This window comes from Penicillium longicatenatum (assembly GCF_028827895.1).
Source record: "Penicillium longicatenatum strain IBT 33135 chromosome Unknown contig_2_segment0_segment0, whole genome shotgun sequence".
Classification (NCBI taxonomy): Eukaryota; Fungi; Ascomycota; class Eurotiomycetes; order Eurotiales; family Aspergillaceae; genus Penicillium; species Penicillium longicatenatum.
In genome coordinates this window covers 4561503-4576965 of record NW_026643120.1, presented here as the reverse complement: position 1 = coordinate 4576965, position 15463 = coordinate 4561503, and the positions used below count along the sequence as shown (strand labels likewise).

General features: G+C 49.4%; 8 protein-coding genes across 8 annotated transcripts; 5 read left to right on the top strand and 3 right to left on the bottom strand.

Annotated features, from left to right (window-relative positions):
- Nucleotides 1–105: 105 nt before the first annotated feature.
- Nucleotides 106–1604, top strand: N7484_004233 (acyl-CoA dehydrogenase family protein; the record flags this gene model as incomplete). Its single annotated transcript, XM_057114653.1, has 4 exons — nucleotides 106–438; nucleotides 489–739; nucleotides 798–1405; nucleotides 1471–1604. The coding sequence occupies 4 exons, from the start codon at nucleotides 106–108 to the stop codon at nucleotides 1602–1604; spliced, it is 1326 nt and encodes a 441-aa protein (XP_056974793.1).
- A 1167-nt stretch (nucleotides 1605–2771) lies between these two features.
- Nucleotides 2772–3552, top strand: N7484_004232 (uncharacterized protein; the record flags this gene model as incomplete). The annotated part of the gene is made up of 2 exons (XM_057114652.1): nucleotides 2772–2810; nucleotides 2893–3552. 2 exons carry the CDS (start codon nucleotides 2772–2774, stop codon nucleotides 3550–3552), a joined length of 699 nt encoding a protein of 232 aa, XP_056974792.1.
- Nucleotides 3553–3802: 250 nt separating this feature from the next.
- N7484_004231 (uncharacterized protein) lies at nucleotides 3803–4807 on the bottom strand (the record flags this gene model as incomplete). Its single annotated transcript, XM_057114651.1, has 1 exon — nucleotides 3803–4807. The coding sequence occupies one exon, from the start codon at nucleotides 4805–4807 to the stop codon at nucleotides 3803–3805; it is 1005 nt and encodes a 334-aa protein (XP_056974791.1).
- Nucleotides 4808–5082: 275 nt separating this feature from the next.
- Nucleotides 5083–6144, top strand: N7484_004230 (DUF3425 domain-containing protein; the record flags this gene model as incomplete). The annotated part of the gene is made up of 2 exons (XM_057114650.1): nucleotides 5083–5185; nucleotides 5237–6144. The coding sequence occupies 2 exons, from the start codon at nucleotides 5083–5085 to the stop codon at nucleotides 6142–6144; spliced, it is 1011 nt and encodes a 336-aa protein (XP_056974790.1).
- A 305-nt stretch (nucleotides 6145–6449) lies between these two features.
- On the bottom strand, nucleotides 6450–6938 carry N7484_004229 (uncharacterized protein; the record flags this gene model as incomplete). The annotated part of the gene is made up of 1 exon (XM_057114649.1): nucleotides 6450–6938. The coding sequence occupies one exon, from the start codon at nucleotides 6936–6938 to the stop codon at nucleotides 6450–6452; it is 489 nt and encodes a 162-aa protein (XP_056974789.1).
- A 3601-nt stretch (nucleotides 6939–10539) lies between these two features.
- On the top strand, nucleotides 10540–10878 carry N7484_004228 (uncharacterized protein; the record flags this gene model as incomplete). Its single annotated transcript, XM_057114648.1, has 1 exon — nucleotides 10540–10878. The coding sequence occupies one exon, from the start codon at nucleotides 10540–10542 to the stop codon at nucleotides 10876–10878; it is 339 nt and encodes a 112-aa protein (XP_056974788.1).
- A 1403-nt stretch (nucleotides 10879–12281) lies between these two features.
- On the bottom strand, nucleotides 12282–13277 carry pre9 (proteasome core particle subunit alpha 3; the record flags this gene model as incomplete). The annotated part of the gene is made up of 4 exons (XM_057114647.1): nucleotides 12282–12421; nucleotides 12514–12932; nucleotides 13010–13194; nucleotides 13254–13277. 4 exons carry the CDS (start codon nucleotides 13275–13277, stop codon nucleotides 12282–12284), a joined length of 768 nt encoding a protein of 255 aa, XP_056974787.1.
- A 279-nt stretch (nucleotides 13278–13556) lies between these two features.
- N7484_004226 (uncharacterized protein) lies at nucleotides 13557–15336 on the top strand (the record flags this gene model as incomplete). The annotated part of the gene is made up of 2 exons (XM_057114646.1): nucleotides 13557–13626; nucleotides 13679–15336. The coding sequence occupies 2 exons, from the start codon at nucleotides 13557–13559 to the stop codon at nucleotides 15334–15336; spliced, it is 1728 nt and encodes a 575-aa protein (XP_056974786.1).
- Between the last annotated feature and the right edge of the window lie 127 nt (nucleotides 15337–15463).

The following is a 15463-nucleotide window of genomic DNA, read 5'->3' as shown; positions in this document are numbered from 1 at the left end:
AAGCGGAGTCTACCCCAGACCTATGTAAACAACCTTGTATCGCATTGTTCTCCGGCGTTTGCCTGAAATCAAATACTCGAAAATTACATATTAGAATCTCAAAATATGGCAACAAACTCTGTTAACCCTATCCCTTTCTCGGAGCCGCCCTACTTGCGCGGCCTGCCCTCCCCTTACATTACTGATGCCCACCGTCGCTTTCAGCAAGCATGTCGCAAATTCGCTTGGGAGCATCTACTTCAGCATGCGATGGAATGGGAGAGGGAAGGCACTGTGCCAGAGCACGTCTTCCACACATTTTGCAAGCATAACATGCTGTTGCCAAACATGCCCGCTCCCCTTCCCGTGGACTGGCTGAAGCGCCTTGGCATAAACGATATTCTCGGTGTCAAGGTCGAGGATTGGGACTATATTTACACTGGAATTTATGCTGATGAGGTGAGTAACGAGAGCCCACAGAAAACACCATACCAATGAATTATCCATAGCTGGCTCGATCAGGTCTGAGTGGCCCCGGAGGCTCTCTGAACGCTGGCTTTGCCTTTGGAATCCCACCTATTGTCAAATTCGGCAGCAAAGAACTGCAAGAGCGATTTCTCCCCGACCTTCTCACCGGAAAAAAGCGTGCTTGTATCGCTATCACGGAGCCCGAGGCTGGTAGCGATGTTGCGAACATAGTTACCACTGCCGTCAAGAGTGATGACGGCAAACACTATATTGTGAATGGAACCAAGAAATGGTAATTACTCTATCCCTACTCTGCCTTTCATGAAGATTTCTAACTTGCCAATCGCCAGGATCACCAACGGCATCTGGTCAGACTATGCAACCATGGCTGTCCGCACTGGTGGATCCGGTCCTACCGGACTGTCAGTCATGATTGTGCCCCTGAAGAACCATCCAGGTGTCACAATGCGCCGCCTGAAGGTCTCTGGCCAGAAAGCCGGTGGAACCACATACATCGAGCTCGACGATGTCAAGGTTCCAGTCTCCAACCTAATTGGCAAGGAAGGCGAGGGCATGCGCATCATCATGACCAACTTCAACCACGAGCGCTTGATCATTTCCGTCGGTGTCACTCGCCAGGCGCGTGTGGCTTTGTCTGCAGCATTTTCTTACTGCCTCAAACGGGAAGCCTTTGGAAAGACTCTTATGGATCAGCCTGTCGTCAGACATCGACTCGCCAAGGCCGGCGCTGAGCTCGAGACAATGTGGGCTTGGGTCGAGCAGATCCTTTATCAGCTGTGTCATCTTAGCAAGGAAGAGGGTGATCGCCAATTGGGCGGACTCACGGCTTTGGCTAAGGCCAAGTCTGCAATGGTGCTTAATGAGTGTGCACAGGTTGCCGTATTACTGTTTGGTGGAAACGGGTTTACTCAAACTGGCCAGGGAGAACTTGCAGAGGGTAAGCTTGGATTTTCGTATGGACTATTTTCTTTTCGTTTGAGACTAACTTTGTTTCTCTAATAGCTATTTACCGTGATGTTCCCGGTGCTCGTATTCCTGGTGGTTCGGAGGATGTTCTCCTTGACTTGTCTGTCCGTCAATTGGTCAAGATCTATCAAGCCCAGGAGAAGAAGCTTTCCCAAAGCTCAAAAATCTAGATGTACAAATTGTGGCTGTTTGGTTTAGCCAGCCAGCAGATTTCTCGGTAGCCATTATCCACACCCCCCTTTTTACTGGCTTTCTGTTGAATTGCATTGCTGTAGTCAAAAAAGGCCGCTGCACCCCACCTGGCCTTCCTGAACCTTCTCCTCGAGATCCCTCTCGAGGGTTGGCAAGCAGACATGATACAATGAGGAAATGCGGGTCGCATTGGGCAAAAAAGTATCATAGCACTCACCTGTAGCCATCGACCACCTATTAAACGCACACTCGTGGATATGTATCTCTTAACTCCCACCTCTCTCTCTCCCCTCAAGTCCTGTACTGCTAGAGCGATTGTCTCTTAACAAAATCCGAGAGGGAATGGTAGGCTTAAGAAAAGATACTGTAAGGGCAGCGTTGAAGATGAAGAGGGGCTAATATCAGGTTCGTGGAAAACAAGAAGTACAATATGGACTCAGAAAGCACCCGAGGGTGTGCGTTGTGATCATGATTTTCCGCCTCGTTCCTCTCGAAACGGTGGTACATTTGGCACAACAGCGCATTCATCACTGTCCAAAAAAGAGCTAATCACTCGGAGTGCAAAGAACATGATGGGGAGAAGAGAAAGGAGAGACTTGGTCAGAGTGTAATAAGTTAGTAACATGTGCATCCCGTTTAGGTCTAGTCCCTGCACGCTAGGGGAGATCAGTCATCTACCTTCAGTCGTCCCCATAACTTATAGATTAGTACATTAGTACAGTAGACTGCGAAGTAAGTAAATATATTCATGGATCCTATCTCTGCCCCTAGGTAACTGCCTACCTAGTCTTCTGTGAAATCAATCCTTGGGAGGTAGCTTAACTCTTAATCTTCTTTGGTTCAGCTCTAGACCCCGGAGATCTAGGAGCCGAACTTCCAAGCTTGCATCTTTCGACACACGATATATACCACAACGGCGACTTCTAGATTCTAAGTATATCGACGAGCACTCGTTCCGAGGATGATTTTCTTTTCTCTAGAATCGCACAAGAGCCACCGGCTGTCATACCCCCGAACAACACAAATATGCTTGCTGGGTAGGCACATTACCCGATCGGGATTAGCTCCATAATGACGAAATGGCAAAGTGCCACGAGCTGTGCTTCAAGTCATACAAACCCCCAGACCTGAACTATAAAGCAAGCATGGCGAACGCAGCATTAATCGGATGTACGGGCATGGTGGTAAGTTCTTTATCCCGCCCCCAGAAATCACAGGGATCCTCGAAGTCGCACGTAAACCCCACTCACCACCCTCCTTGTGCAGGGCTCCCACATCCTCACCAGCCTTATCTCCAGCCCCGCCGTCAGCCGTATCGACACGATCTCCCGTCGCACCCCAGCAGCAGCCTCCAACGCGCCCGCAAAGCTCACCACATTCGTCTCCGACGATAGCTCAAAGTGGTCCGCCCAACTCTCAAACCTCACCCCGACACCCGACATCTTCCTCTCGGCCTTTGGCACTACCAAAGCGGCAGCAGGCGGCTTCGAGAATCAGTACAAAATCGAGCACGGACTTAACGTTGAGTTGGCGCGCGCAGCCCACGATGCCGGCGTTAAGGTTTTTGTGCTGATTTCCAGCGTTGGCGCGAGCAAGACCTCTTCGTTCCCGTATTCGCGGATGAAGGCTGATATTGAGGAAGATATTAAGGCTCTTGGGTTTGAGCGTATGGTTATTTTGCGACCTGGGTTGATTGCTGGGACGAGAGAGGAGAGTCGGCCTGCTGAAGCTGCTATTCGGTTTGTCGCTGGGTGGGCTGGAAAACTTCATTCGAGTTTGAAGGATTCTTGGGCTCAGGAGGCGGATGTTATTGGCCAGGCTGCTGTTAAGGCTGGATTAAAGGCCCTGAAGGGGGATGTTCCTGCTGGTTCTGAGAAGGTTTGGTTGATTGAGGGCAAGTCCATTATTGACATTGCTAAGGAGTGATTGACTGCTCTGTGGATGATCATTGTTTGATACGGCTTTTATTTTCCTCTTTTTTTGGTTTGTATGCACGATCGGCATGCCTTATGTCTATTCCCCCGATATTTTACTTGGTTTCTACTTACAGGGGAGCTGTGTTGAAAACCACAGTGACCATTTAGTACCTATGCACGTCTTATGTAGAATCAATATATCTTCTCTCAATAATTCAACATATCAAAGAACTTCAGTACACGTTCGACAATAGTGCTACTCAGTTATTCTCTGACAGTCCGACCATTTCCAATGAGTCTTTCCAGATTCTAGCCTCATTCTCGGGATTGTAGGTGCAGCTCGAAGTCATCCCTAGTGCATAATTACCATCATCCTCACCACGCTTAGCAACCGCACAATCACTAAGGTACAGACCACCCTTGCCTTCCAGTTCCATAGAAACCGCAGCCCACACAGTAGTAGCAGCTCCCTGTTCCACACTTTTCTGCATCTTGAGTATAAACTCATTCTGTAGCATCGCATCGAGCTCTTGCTTGGGCAAATGCTGCGCCAAGCCCGTGGCAATAAGACCAGGATGCAGACTGGTGGCATGCAGACCACTCGAACCAAATCGACGCTCGATCTCATTGGCCATGTAGATATTTGCTAGCTTTGACTGGCCATAAGCTCCCCAGGGGCTATAACCACCCTTCTGGAAATGATAGTTGTCCGACTCGTTAAGAGTGGCGACTCGATGCGCAGCAGCAGATACCACAACGACTCTAGACTGGAAACCTGCCGATGAACCAGCTAGAAGGGCGGGTTTGAGTAGATTGAAGAAAAGAAAATGGGACAGATGATTGGTTGTGAACTGCAGCTCATAGCTATCCTCTGTCAGCTGGCGGTCCTGGACGGCCATGATGGCAGCGTTGGCGACAAGAATCGTAATTTGATCTGTCTTGGAGAGAATTGCGGCGGCAGCAGCTCGGACACTCTCGAAGGATGTCTGGTCCATGTGGATGAGCTCCATCTTTGTGGCATCGAAGATGCCTCCCAGGGCTGTTTTTGCTTTGACTAGGTCCCGGGCTGTCAGGAATAGTCGTGCTCCTGTGGTTGCGAGGGTGCGCACGGTTTCGATGCCGATGCCAGAGGAGACTCCGGTGATGACAATGACCTTGTCGGCCAATTTTCCTTCCATTCCCTCGTCATTGACGATTTGCATTGCTGTGGGTCTGGCATCACCCTGGCCTTGGGGATTGGCATGAGCTGCGGCGTAGCGAGACATTGTATATAGACGAATATTTAGAATTGTGTTTGAATGTGAGAGTGCAATGAATTGCTTGGATACTGCTTTTCAACGTGAAAAGGCATCCTTTTATATCTTCCTCTCGCTATACTTCTCCAGTACGGCTGACGCTTTTGTCCATTTTGGGTTAGTTCAGTGGAGAACCCCGTGGCTGACCTTTTTTCCCTATTACGGACTAGAGCCACCTACTTCTGCTTATGCTGCTGCTTCTCCTAGAAATCATTCAACCTACTTCTATTATTACCGCAAATCATATGTTTCTCGGCATGCAGAGCACAGTGGATCAGAGTCATGCTCAAGCAGAAGAGAGAAAGCTACGGAAGAAACTCCAGAACAGATTGAACCAAAGAGCGCGCAGTGGGTCCTATAGAACCCTTCCGTTTAGATAAAGCAATAACAATACTGCAGGAAATCGTCTTCAAGAGGAAAATCACCAACATGGGTCTCTCCAGAAGCATGACTACCAAGTCCGCCGCTGGAGGATTGACTCCGACGAGCCGTACCAGACTCATAGAAAAGAAGGAACCGATGAAGCCCATTGCTCCTATCTCATCCCATCCGTCCAAGAAGAGCAAAACAACTCCACCTCGGATCCATACTCAGATTTTGGTCCAGACTTCCCGTCAGCACCGGTCTCGGCCCCTATAATCCTCCCGTCGGTATCGGTCCAATTCTTCGGACCCAACATCTCTCCATTCGCCGATCAAGTCCTACACCTAATACACTATAACGCTTTCCGCGGCTTCTACAGAAACAAAATTCTCCTAGGCCGTACAGCTATGTCATTAAGTCCAGGTCGCAAACCGGTGTCGTTTGATGAAGCGTTCCCTTCATTCTCGGTCGTGGTGCCCAGAGCTCTAGATATCGTTGTTCCAGGAAATCTTACGCCAACGCAATCGCAGATGAGTCTTATTCATTCCACATGGATTAATAGCCTCCCATTCCCTGCGATGCGAGACAATCTTATAAAATGGGAAGGGTCGTTTAATCATGCGGAGTTTGCAAAGGATGTTATGGGTAATGTCATAGATTCAATTTTGTTTCCGCAGCCCGAGGGTTCGTCTGTGACTGGTTTGATGGTTGATAATCAGGGTATTGAGGAACTTGAGGATGATGATGAAGTCACTGCAAATCAAAGTGGTCTTATTGTTTGGGGGGAGCCGGATAGGATGGATAGTTGGGAGGTTACGCCGGGGTTTTTGAGGAAATATGCGTGGGCTATGACGGGTTGTGATGGGTTGATAGAGTCAAGTAATAAGTGGAGGAGGATTAGAGGGGAGGAAGAGTTGCACTTTTCTGTACCTTGGAAGTTATAGAGTGCACCTTTGTTTCATTTCTATGGGATTTCTTCTACTTGGATTTCCTTTGTTTTATGCATTCCGCTGCTGCAGTGCCAATGTACATCATGCTCAATCAAGTTTTCCAATGCTTAAATAATTGAATAAATCCATTCTTTACATGATGGATTGGTTGTGGGAAATACTCCCTAGTGGAGAAAAGGATTGTCCTTCATGGGGACCTGAGTAGTAGACGAATAGAGTTGGATGCTCCCTATTCTATAAATGAATAGGCTGTAGACCACCAGGGCTCACCATCAAGCTTCAGTAAACCTGGCAATACTTCAGTCTTTATAAGAGACGTGAGTGCCATCCTCCTTCACATGTATCGACCGGTTCTTCTTCGATGATCCTCGCCCGCTTATATTCGGTTTTTCGACATTCCGATCAGGTCCCCCCTCTTTCGAATCTCGCCACGCACTGACATCGGAATTGGCAGCGCTCATGTTCAAAGGGTTGCGATCCTGGCCCTCCTCATGCTTTTCCTTCCCTGCAGCCTCCATCTCGCTTTCCGGCGCAGTATTGTGCGGATCATACGCCGTCGGATGTTGGGCTACCTCACTATCGGTCCCGGACTTGGTGCCCTCTGTTCGCTCGGGGTTCAGCGTCTCACGGTCTTTGAGATTTGAATTGTCGGCATCTTTCTGAGGTCGCGATGAGGTGCTAAATGGGAGTTTCATTGCTGGACCTAGGGGCGGTGTCCAGAGGCTGGGCGGTTGGTGGCAAATGCGCCTAGTGGCCTGCTGGCCGCTGGTGATGAGGCTCTTCCACATTGAATAGATGGATGTAGGATATGTTGAGTTTCGGGCTTGTGGGTTGCAACTTGCGAGGCAAATTCGGAGATGTGGAAGAGTGAAATGGAGTAAAATCAAAAAGATGCAATTATTCACCAAAGCAAGATTATGTACTCCGGAACTGCCCTGCCAATCTTCGTGGTGCCCTGTTCGGATGCCAAAGAATCATGTTGACGTCACCACTAGCCACTAACCAGATTTGGTAATGAGCTTTGCAATATATACTGTACAACTAAGTATTGATCTAAGTATTAATTTCAAAGTGCAGATTCAATCAAAAATGTGACCTGTTCAATATGCATGTTAGATTATGTTAAATTTCGATCCGGGGACTGGGTCAGAGCGAGTCACTGCCACGTCAACAAGCGGAACACGAGGATCGACATCTGATCTCAATAATGGTTTACAAAAGCATTATCTTGATTGTGTCCCAGTGTAGGGATAATTAACTTCAAACTATAGCACGCCAGGAATCGCCATGGGTGGTGAACTCAATTGCACGGGATGGATGCCGAGAACTTGGATGAGTATGCCTGACCGGTCTCTTGCCGGTGATATATGGGTGCCTAATTAAGCCTGGGCACGAGAAGATGACCTAAAGATCGGCATGCTTCAGCCGAAATTGGCAGAAGTACTGAATATGCAGATCCTGTGCCAAGTTAGACATGTGCCAAAATGGTATGCGGGATCCAGTCTGCCGGGGTGGAGAGGATGGCACCCGGGGGAATGCAGATGTGAGGGACCGCGGCGAGAAGGATCCTAATCGGCCAATGGGCCGTCAGGGCTTACCCAGACTCGGCGTAAGAATCCATGATATGCACCATTCGCAATGGGTACATCAAGGTGGGGAATTATTTGTTAGCTGCAGATGACCGGCATCCTAGATAGGGCCTGTCATTGGCCGCCAGGTTCGGCTGCAAGTGAGAAAGCCATGTCCGGTCGTCCAATCTGATTGCGCTGACCTGCTTTCAAGGCAGTTGCCTTTTTGCTCTGGAATCCCGAAGCTTCTACGGCCGGCCACCATTTGTCACCTGGCAGTAGAAGCATGCGCGTAGGTGGTGCGGGAGCCTCCGTTCACTTTAAGATCACGGGATCAGAGGAGCCCAGCAGTGTGGGAGCATGTATGCGGGTCCGAGAATCCAATTTCAACGTTGTAGCATGGATGGCCGAAGACAATGGCGCATAAAATCAGTCAACGATAGTGCTAATCCGATCTTGATTTCTCTGGAAATTCCTCCGGTAACTTCGCTTGTTGGGCAGAAATCATTTTTACGCTTTTTCCACTAGTTTTGGCTCTGATCCTTGCCAGAGGCAGGTCCCGGACCGCGCAAGACAATCCCAAGAAAAACCATTTCGGTAGTGATACGGGGCGTAGGGGAAAAGCAGGGGGGGGCTTGAGAAGCTGATTCGAGTATTTTCGGGCTGATGCAACCAATTCATTGCAGAAATTGAATCAGTGCTTCCCAAGGCTGTGCCCGCGGAGGCTGTTCGCCGCAGGTCAGGGATTGCCGGGTGCCAACTCAACATCTTGCCATGGATTACCATCCTGGATGCAGGCATGGGACGTAATGTGAGCGGCCGTCTCCGATGATCGTGCATCGCATCGCTGGAAATTCCCCTCGAGTGGATCAGTGCGTCGACAGGCAATGCAGCCACTTCTATCTTTGACCGATAAAAGCAACCCTCGTGCATCATCTCGTTGAACGACAGGGATGGAAGCCCCGTCTCGTGTGGAGCCTCCACGGTCTCCAAAGATGTTGCAATGTTCGACCCACGGTCTTCCAGCCAGCCCTCATTACCAGAAATTGGCGCACCGAGCCAAAAGTGATGTGCCACGTCAGAGTCTCCGGGCTTTGGTGCAGCTGCATGTGGTTCAGTAATATGTGGGAGGTGTCACGGTTCGTGTCTGCGACGGGCGCCGCACGGCATCCAGGTCCTATCATTTTCGCCCGAAGAAGCAATTGTATGACGATGAACCATACACATGAGCGGGGCCAAATGCAGGATCCCTCCTCTGCAGGCGTGAGAGATCAGCTGAACGAATATGGATCCAGTTCCGTCCAAACCCCGACTGGGCAATGCATCAAGCGAGAGAGAGAAAACCCAATTCTGTGGCCCGTGTCCCTGGGTGCAGGAGGTACCAATAATAGAGCCTCAGTGACGCGACTGTTGCCACCCGGGTGAAGGACCATTGGCTGACAGGCACGGAGTGCGGCAGGTGTGGAACGAAGACAAAGTCTCGGTTCTGATATCCTTGCAACAAGAGCTCGGCCAACTGATGATAGAGAGCAAGCACTAGGTTGGGTCGCAATCCCAAGCTGAAACCATAGACTATCCTTCATGGTTTTAGCCCAATGCACGAATTCAAGAAACGTAAAAGCAGTCAAGGGTTAGGAGTGAATGGGGAGGGGGAAGACAATGATGTGAATGTGCATACGCATGCAATCACACAGACGGCAACGCCGAATGACAATTTCTATGGACATAGAAAGCTTTCGGACGGACGGCCGAGTCAAAGCTCACGATAAATGGTATGTTGAGCCAATCAAGGGTGGCAACATCGGGCATGAATGGTGGAGGGTAGAGAATTTCATCCCGGTGGAGTCACAGGGGACGTGCAGTCCTGTCACATTCGAAAAAGACAAGAATTTTTTCTCCTGTGTAGAACAAGGTTATCCCTGAACGTATGTGTCTGATCATTGCATCGAGGTGACAGCTGGTGGCGGCCGAGAGCACTTCAATCATGCAGGATCGTCTATGCGGAACGTAGCAACATCACAGGAGCCTGATTCCATGCGAACGATATCCACCTGAAGGGCGGGGGAAGGCAATCTGGCGACGGCATAGTTGCAGTAGTCGAGACTGGAAAATGGATGGCCGCAGCCATGAAATTGAGGGATTTTCCATCCTCGTACATCATGATAGGAACAAAAATCGCCACGGCCAGAAAAAGAAAAAGAGGTGCATGCATGCTTGAAGCAACGGTTCGTCTTTGGTGTGGCTCCATCCGAGAAAAACTTGGGCATCTTACAGTCTCCACTACCCAAAGAACTGCTGACAGCCAACCGGATCCATCAAAACCTGGTTGCAAAGTGGAATCTGATGAATGAGAGACACGGACGATAAGCCGTCCCGCACCGGTCAGCGTCGATCAGGTAGAGAACCACGACTTTGGAGGGGGGCACGGTTTCTGGTAGACCCAGCCGGTGACATGTAAATATCGACCGAAACATAAATAGAGCATTCGGATCCTCTAGATGCTCGTGGAGTTCAAAATCATCCCCCGGGTTTCAAAATCAAAGTCTCAGATCAGCAAGGCAGGTCCATAGATATTCCTCAGAAAAGCTTTTTTCTCTCCCTTTTAAACCACTGTGTTTCAAACCCCTTTGATTCTTTCAAAAAGGGCTGTCAATCAAAAAAGGTCAGAAGTTAGCCTATCAAGCCTGTCAAGACAACTTGGGCAATCTTGCAAAGACCAATCATATACCTGGATTCATCCTGAAACGAGAGCTTGGGTTCCGACAGCAAGTAAGTTTGATCGAACCTGAGGATCGAACAACACTAACGCGATTTGGCAGACATGTGCTTTTACAACCAGAAACGATTCTCCTGTGGTGACTGGAGCTGGACTAGCTTCGCCCATCGATGCAATTACGAGTACCGCACTGGCGAAACATGCGGAATGAAACTCGTCAACTTGACCGAGAACGAGCCCACCAAGTGTCGTATTTGCGAGAAAATCGAGACCAAGTTTCGACGGCGAAGCGCCGAGGTCGACCGGCTCGAAAGGTGGAAACGTGAGGGGGCCACTTTGGTTGCCTCAATGGATCGGTCCAAAACTCTCATCAAGGAACTGGACAAGGAGATTTGCAGCTTGCAAATGGAACGGGATGACCGACGCAGAACTCTTCTGAGGTAGGACTTGGCGGCGATCCAGGACCATCGGTGGTCCTCATGAGCGAACAGCAAGTGTATTGATTGGACCTTTCGATTTCATATTTCGTGCTTGCTTGTCTTTTGTCTTTTTGCTTTTTTGGAGTCTTCTTTCATCCCATCGGCTGGTGGGCTTTATTCCTTGGGGCGTTTCATGTTTCACCACGTACAGCACATCTTCTGTGACATTAAGTCTGAATCGAGTTTCTGCAATGTGATGAGCAGTATGACACCAGAGGGTGTGAAAATTTTTATACAAAATTTTCTTATTGGTTCATCCGTATTATTTCTCTGTGCTCATAGGCTGTCGATGTCCAATGGATATATCGATGGAGCCTAGTCATCTCATAAGCGCCGTGTTTTCCTTGGGTGAGCGGTTCGCTGAGACGGACCCAGTCTCATGGTGAGGAAAGAGGGGCTTCCGCTGCAGATTCCCGAATAAAAGATGACCAGAGTCTGATTTAGAGACGCAAGTACTTAGCCATTCCATCTTGACGAAGATTAAAATCCCCAAGAAGCAATTCAATGCGGTCAAAAAGAAGGATAGTTAGCCCCGCGAACTGTGAAACCCCCCTCATTTGGGCGGGTCACGTGGGTAGTATAAATATTAAGTAAGCCGTTTCAGGTGAAGGCACATGTGCATATGCACTCCATTGGGCAACAATCCGCATCGTTTTCCATGCCCTATTAGGCTAGACCAACTGGTAGCATCTGGCCTGAATGGCATTGTTTGAAAGTATTGTCTGGGGACTCGGCCGATTCATATTCGCCTCCAATTGTAGTATATGCATCAGATGATTAGCAAAGATGTCTTCGATGAGAGGCCACGCAAGTGCGTGATCGCAAGGGGCCTACCTGTCCCGGTATGGTTGAATATATATATGTATATATGAATCGGGATCTTACCGCGGGTATCCTCAGGATATACATTGATCTCTGATCCAGATCCATGTTTCAAAAGCTGTTCAGGCAGAACTCAACTGAACAGTATAGGTAAACCATCCGAAGTCATATGCTCCAATCCTGGTGGATTATATTCAGGAAATGGGATGGCGGACTCGAGGGCTTATATAGCACACGGCCCTGGTGCATGATCGGAGAATTTATCTTGTTGACACTGACACTTCATCCGGATCTAACTACGTGTACCAGTGTTTGATCCAACAAACATTCTCCGGAAAATGCAACAGATTGGGTGTCAAGACCCGGCTGCTGTATGTATGCCACGTCACGACCAGCACCCACTGCAGCCATCAGCAGCAGCACGACCATATCAGGCTAGAATACGGCCAGCCTTGGAGTGAAGGAAGCATGAAATATAAGGATCTGAGAAAAGAAGTGCCGTTCTTGATTTCCAAGTTATCTGAAAACACAAGTCAAGGTATTATTCTATTTTATGTCACCAGCCTCAGGCTCATCATCCACCTTGGCCAGCCCTTGGTCCCGTAGAAGCGCATCAATCTCATCGGCAGTCCATAGGTGGTGGTAAATCTTTCCATCTTGGGTCTTACCTACCGTTGCGAACTCGACTGGCAAGGGGAAATTACGGGTTAGCCTCACGTCACGTCAATGTGAAAAAAGAGCGGGGCAGGTAATCATGCAGGGTGTATGTGAGACTCACTTTTCTCACTGCTCAGCTTTGTAGAATCCATCGTCTTGCTCAGAACCTTGACGGCCATGGCGCAGGCCTCCTGCAATGTCTGATCCTCCTTGTAGTCTTGCTTAAGCAGACTCTGTGCGCTGGCATTGTTGGCACCAACGCTTGTGGCCTTCCAGCCACCATAATTCCCGCTGGGGTTGCTCTGGTACAGCTGGAACTGGCGGAGGTGATCCCAACCGGCATAGATGAATGACACACCGAACGGGCGGAGACCACCGTGCTGGGTATAACCTTGCTTCAAATCACAAAGTCGACGCACAAGCTGTTCACAAGGGATGTCTTCGTTGTAGGTGATGAGGTAGCGTTGGGCGTTTTGCCGGGCGTAGTTGATCAAGATGTTGGCATCAGCGTTCATACCAGCGACGGCGCAGATCATGTTACTAGAAGTGATTTCAGCTCATGTCACAGACATCGAAATATTGAGAAAGTACAAGTCCAAAGGTTGATGTTGACTTACTCGTTGATTGTGTAAAGCTTCTCGGCGGAGGTATCCTGTTCCAGCAGCTTGCTAGTCACCTTCCTTTCCGCAGCCAAGACAATTCCATCCTTGGCTAAAATACCAAGGGCAGTACCGGCGTGAGAAATAGCCTCGAGGGCATATTCGACCTGGTAGAGTCGACCCTCTGGGGAGAAGATGGTGGTCTAACCCATCAGCGTCATAGGTTAGCGGGAGCTGCAGTGGTAGACCCAACTCAACTCACCCGTGAATCATATCGCCGAGACATGGTGCATGTAAGTAAGAACGCAAAGAGGTCTGAAGATGAGGGAATCGAGAAGATCGTGGAGGAGGGGAGTGGGTTGAAGGTCAGTCGGAGGTGCAGATGGAGCTCCAGGAAGTTCCAGGCAACTCGCCCTGGCGCGTCCTCTGTCATCCATTCGCCAAGCTCGGACCACCTCACCACACCAAAGCTTCGTCGCAGCTTTTGCTCCAAGATTGACCCCTCAAACAACAGGGAATTTTGCTCATTCTCTCCCAATTCAAGATAAATTTTGGTCGCTGAAAGATGCTCAAATCCACATACACTCCTCCACCTCCCCTGCCTCCAGGCTGGACGGAGCATCGAGCACCTACTGGTACGTCAGCATCTAAAGCTATCTCGAACGATGTCTCTGAGTGTGTTTGCAGGTCATTTGTACTTTTATAATACCGTTACAAAACAGTCGACGTATACCAGACCAGTTGCGCAAACTCCTCAAACCGCACCGACCGGCAACGAAGTATCACCAGCAGCTCCGGCCTATTCGCCCGAAACACTACCACCTTTCTCCTCAACGCCATATGCCCCTGCGGGCTACCAACCCGGGACAGCACAGTATGGTCAACTTTACTCACAAAACAACCATGGACGAGGTGGTTTCCGTGGTGGGAAAGGATATCAAGATCGAGGTCGGCGGGAGCCTCAAGATCGTCCGAAGTCTAAGCATGCTATTCCTGATTGTGGGCCGTGGGTTCTCGTGAAGACCAAGTTAGGTCGGCGGTTTGTGCATAATCCCGAGACCAACGAAAGCTTCTGGAAATTTCCACAGGAAGTGCTCAAGGCCGTCACTGAATTTGACCGGGTAGAACGCGAGAAGAAGGCGAGAATTGAGCGCGGTGAAGAGCCGGAAGAACAGCGCAAGGCAGAGACACCTAAGGCGAGACCAAGTCCTAGTACCGATGATAAACCCGCATCAGAAAACCGTGCATCACTAGAAACTCCAGAAGGCGCTGAAGACAGCGAAGAATACGAGGAGGTGGAGGTGACGGATAGTGAAGACGAGGAGAACCAGCCGTCAAAGCGTGCGCGAACCGACAGCGAAGGAGCGCAAAACCAGCCCGTCGAGTTTACCGAGGAAGACATGGAATATCAACTCGCAGCCATGGGTGAAGAGTACGGACTGGATCCTGGCGAATATGGCGAACTTGGAGAGGAGGACTGGGAAACACAGGGCCTTCCACTGACCGAAGCTGACGCCGAAGCCTTGTTCCGTGATTTGCTGGATGACTACAACATCAATCCATTTACGACATGGGAAAAAATTATTGAGGAAGGTCGTATCATCGAGGACTCCAGATACACTGCGCCCTCGAACATGAAAACTAGACGGGAAATATTCTCGAGCTGGAGCAAAGACCGCGCGAAAGACGTCCAAGAGCGAAAGAAAAACCAAGAGAAGCAAGATCCGCGTATCAAGTACCTGGCTTTCCTTCAGGAACATGCAACACCCAAGCTATACTGGCCCGAGTTCAAACGCAAATTCCGAAAAGAGCCAGAGATGAAGGACTCGCAGCTTCACGATAAGGATCGAGAGAAATTCTACCGTGACTATATCTCACGACTTAAGGCTTCTGAGAGCACCCGGAAATCAGATCTTTCTGCCCTCCTCAAATCCGCACCAGTACATGCTCTCAATCAGTCGTCCACCCTCGAGACTCTCCCTACAGTTATTATAACTGACGTTCGATACATTGCGCTCCCGCCCAGAGTCCGCGATCCCTTGATCGAGGCATACATATCTACGTTGCCTCCGGCACCAGAAGTACAGTTGACTGCAGAAGAACAAGAAGAACTTGAACGGAAACGAAGAGAACGCGAGAAGCGCGAGAAAGCACTGGCGGAGCGCGAGAAACGGGTTGAAGAAGACAAGCGCAGACAACGTTTTGAACTCGTGCGCGGCAAGCATCTTCTCAGAGAAGGTGAGGCCGAGATTGCCGAAGCCATGAGAATTAAAAAGGACGGACTGCGCACCCACATGGAATTGGATGAAGCTCCAGCGAGCGAGCAAGACAAAGCCAGTCAATAATATATGAAATGAATCCAAAGGATGCATAAACATCTTTCGTACATTTTGATTCGAATCTATAATATTTCACTCAACCACAGACACTATCTAAAAGATATACACATAACTATAAGAGAACTGTGATCTG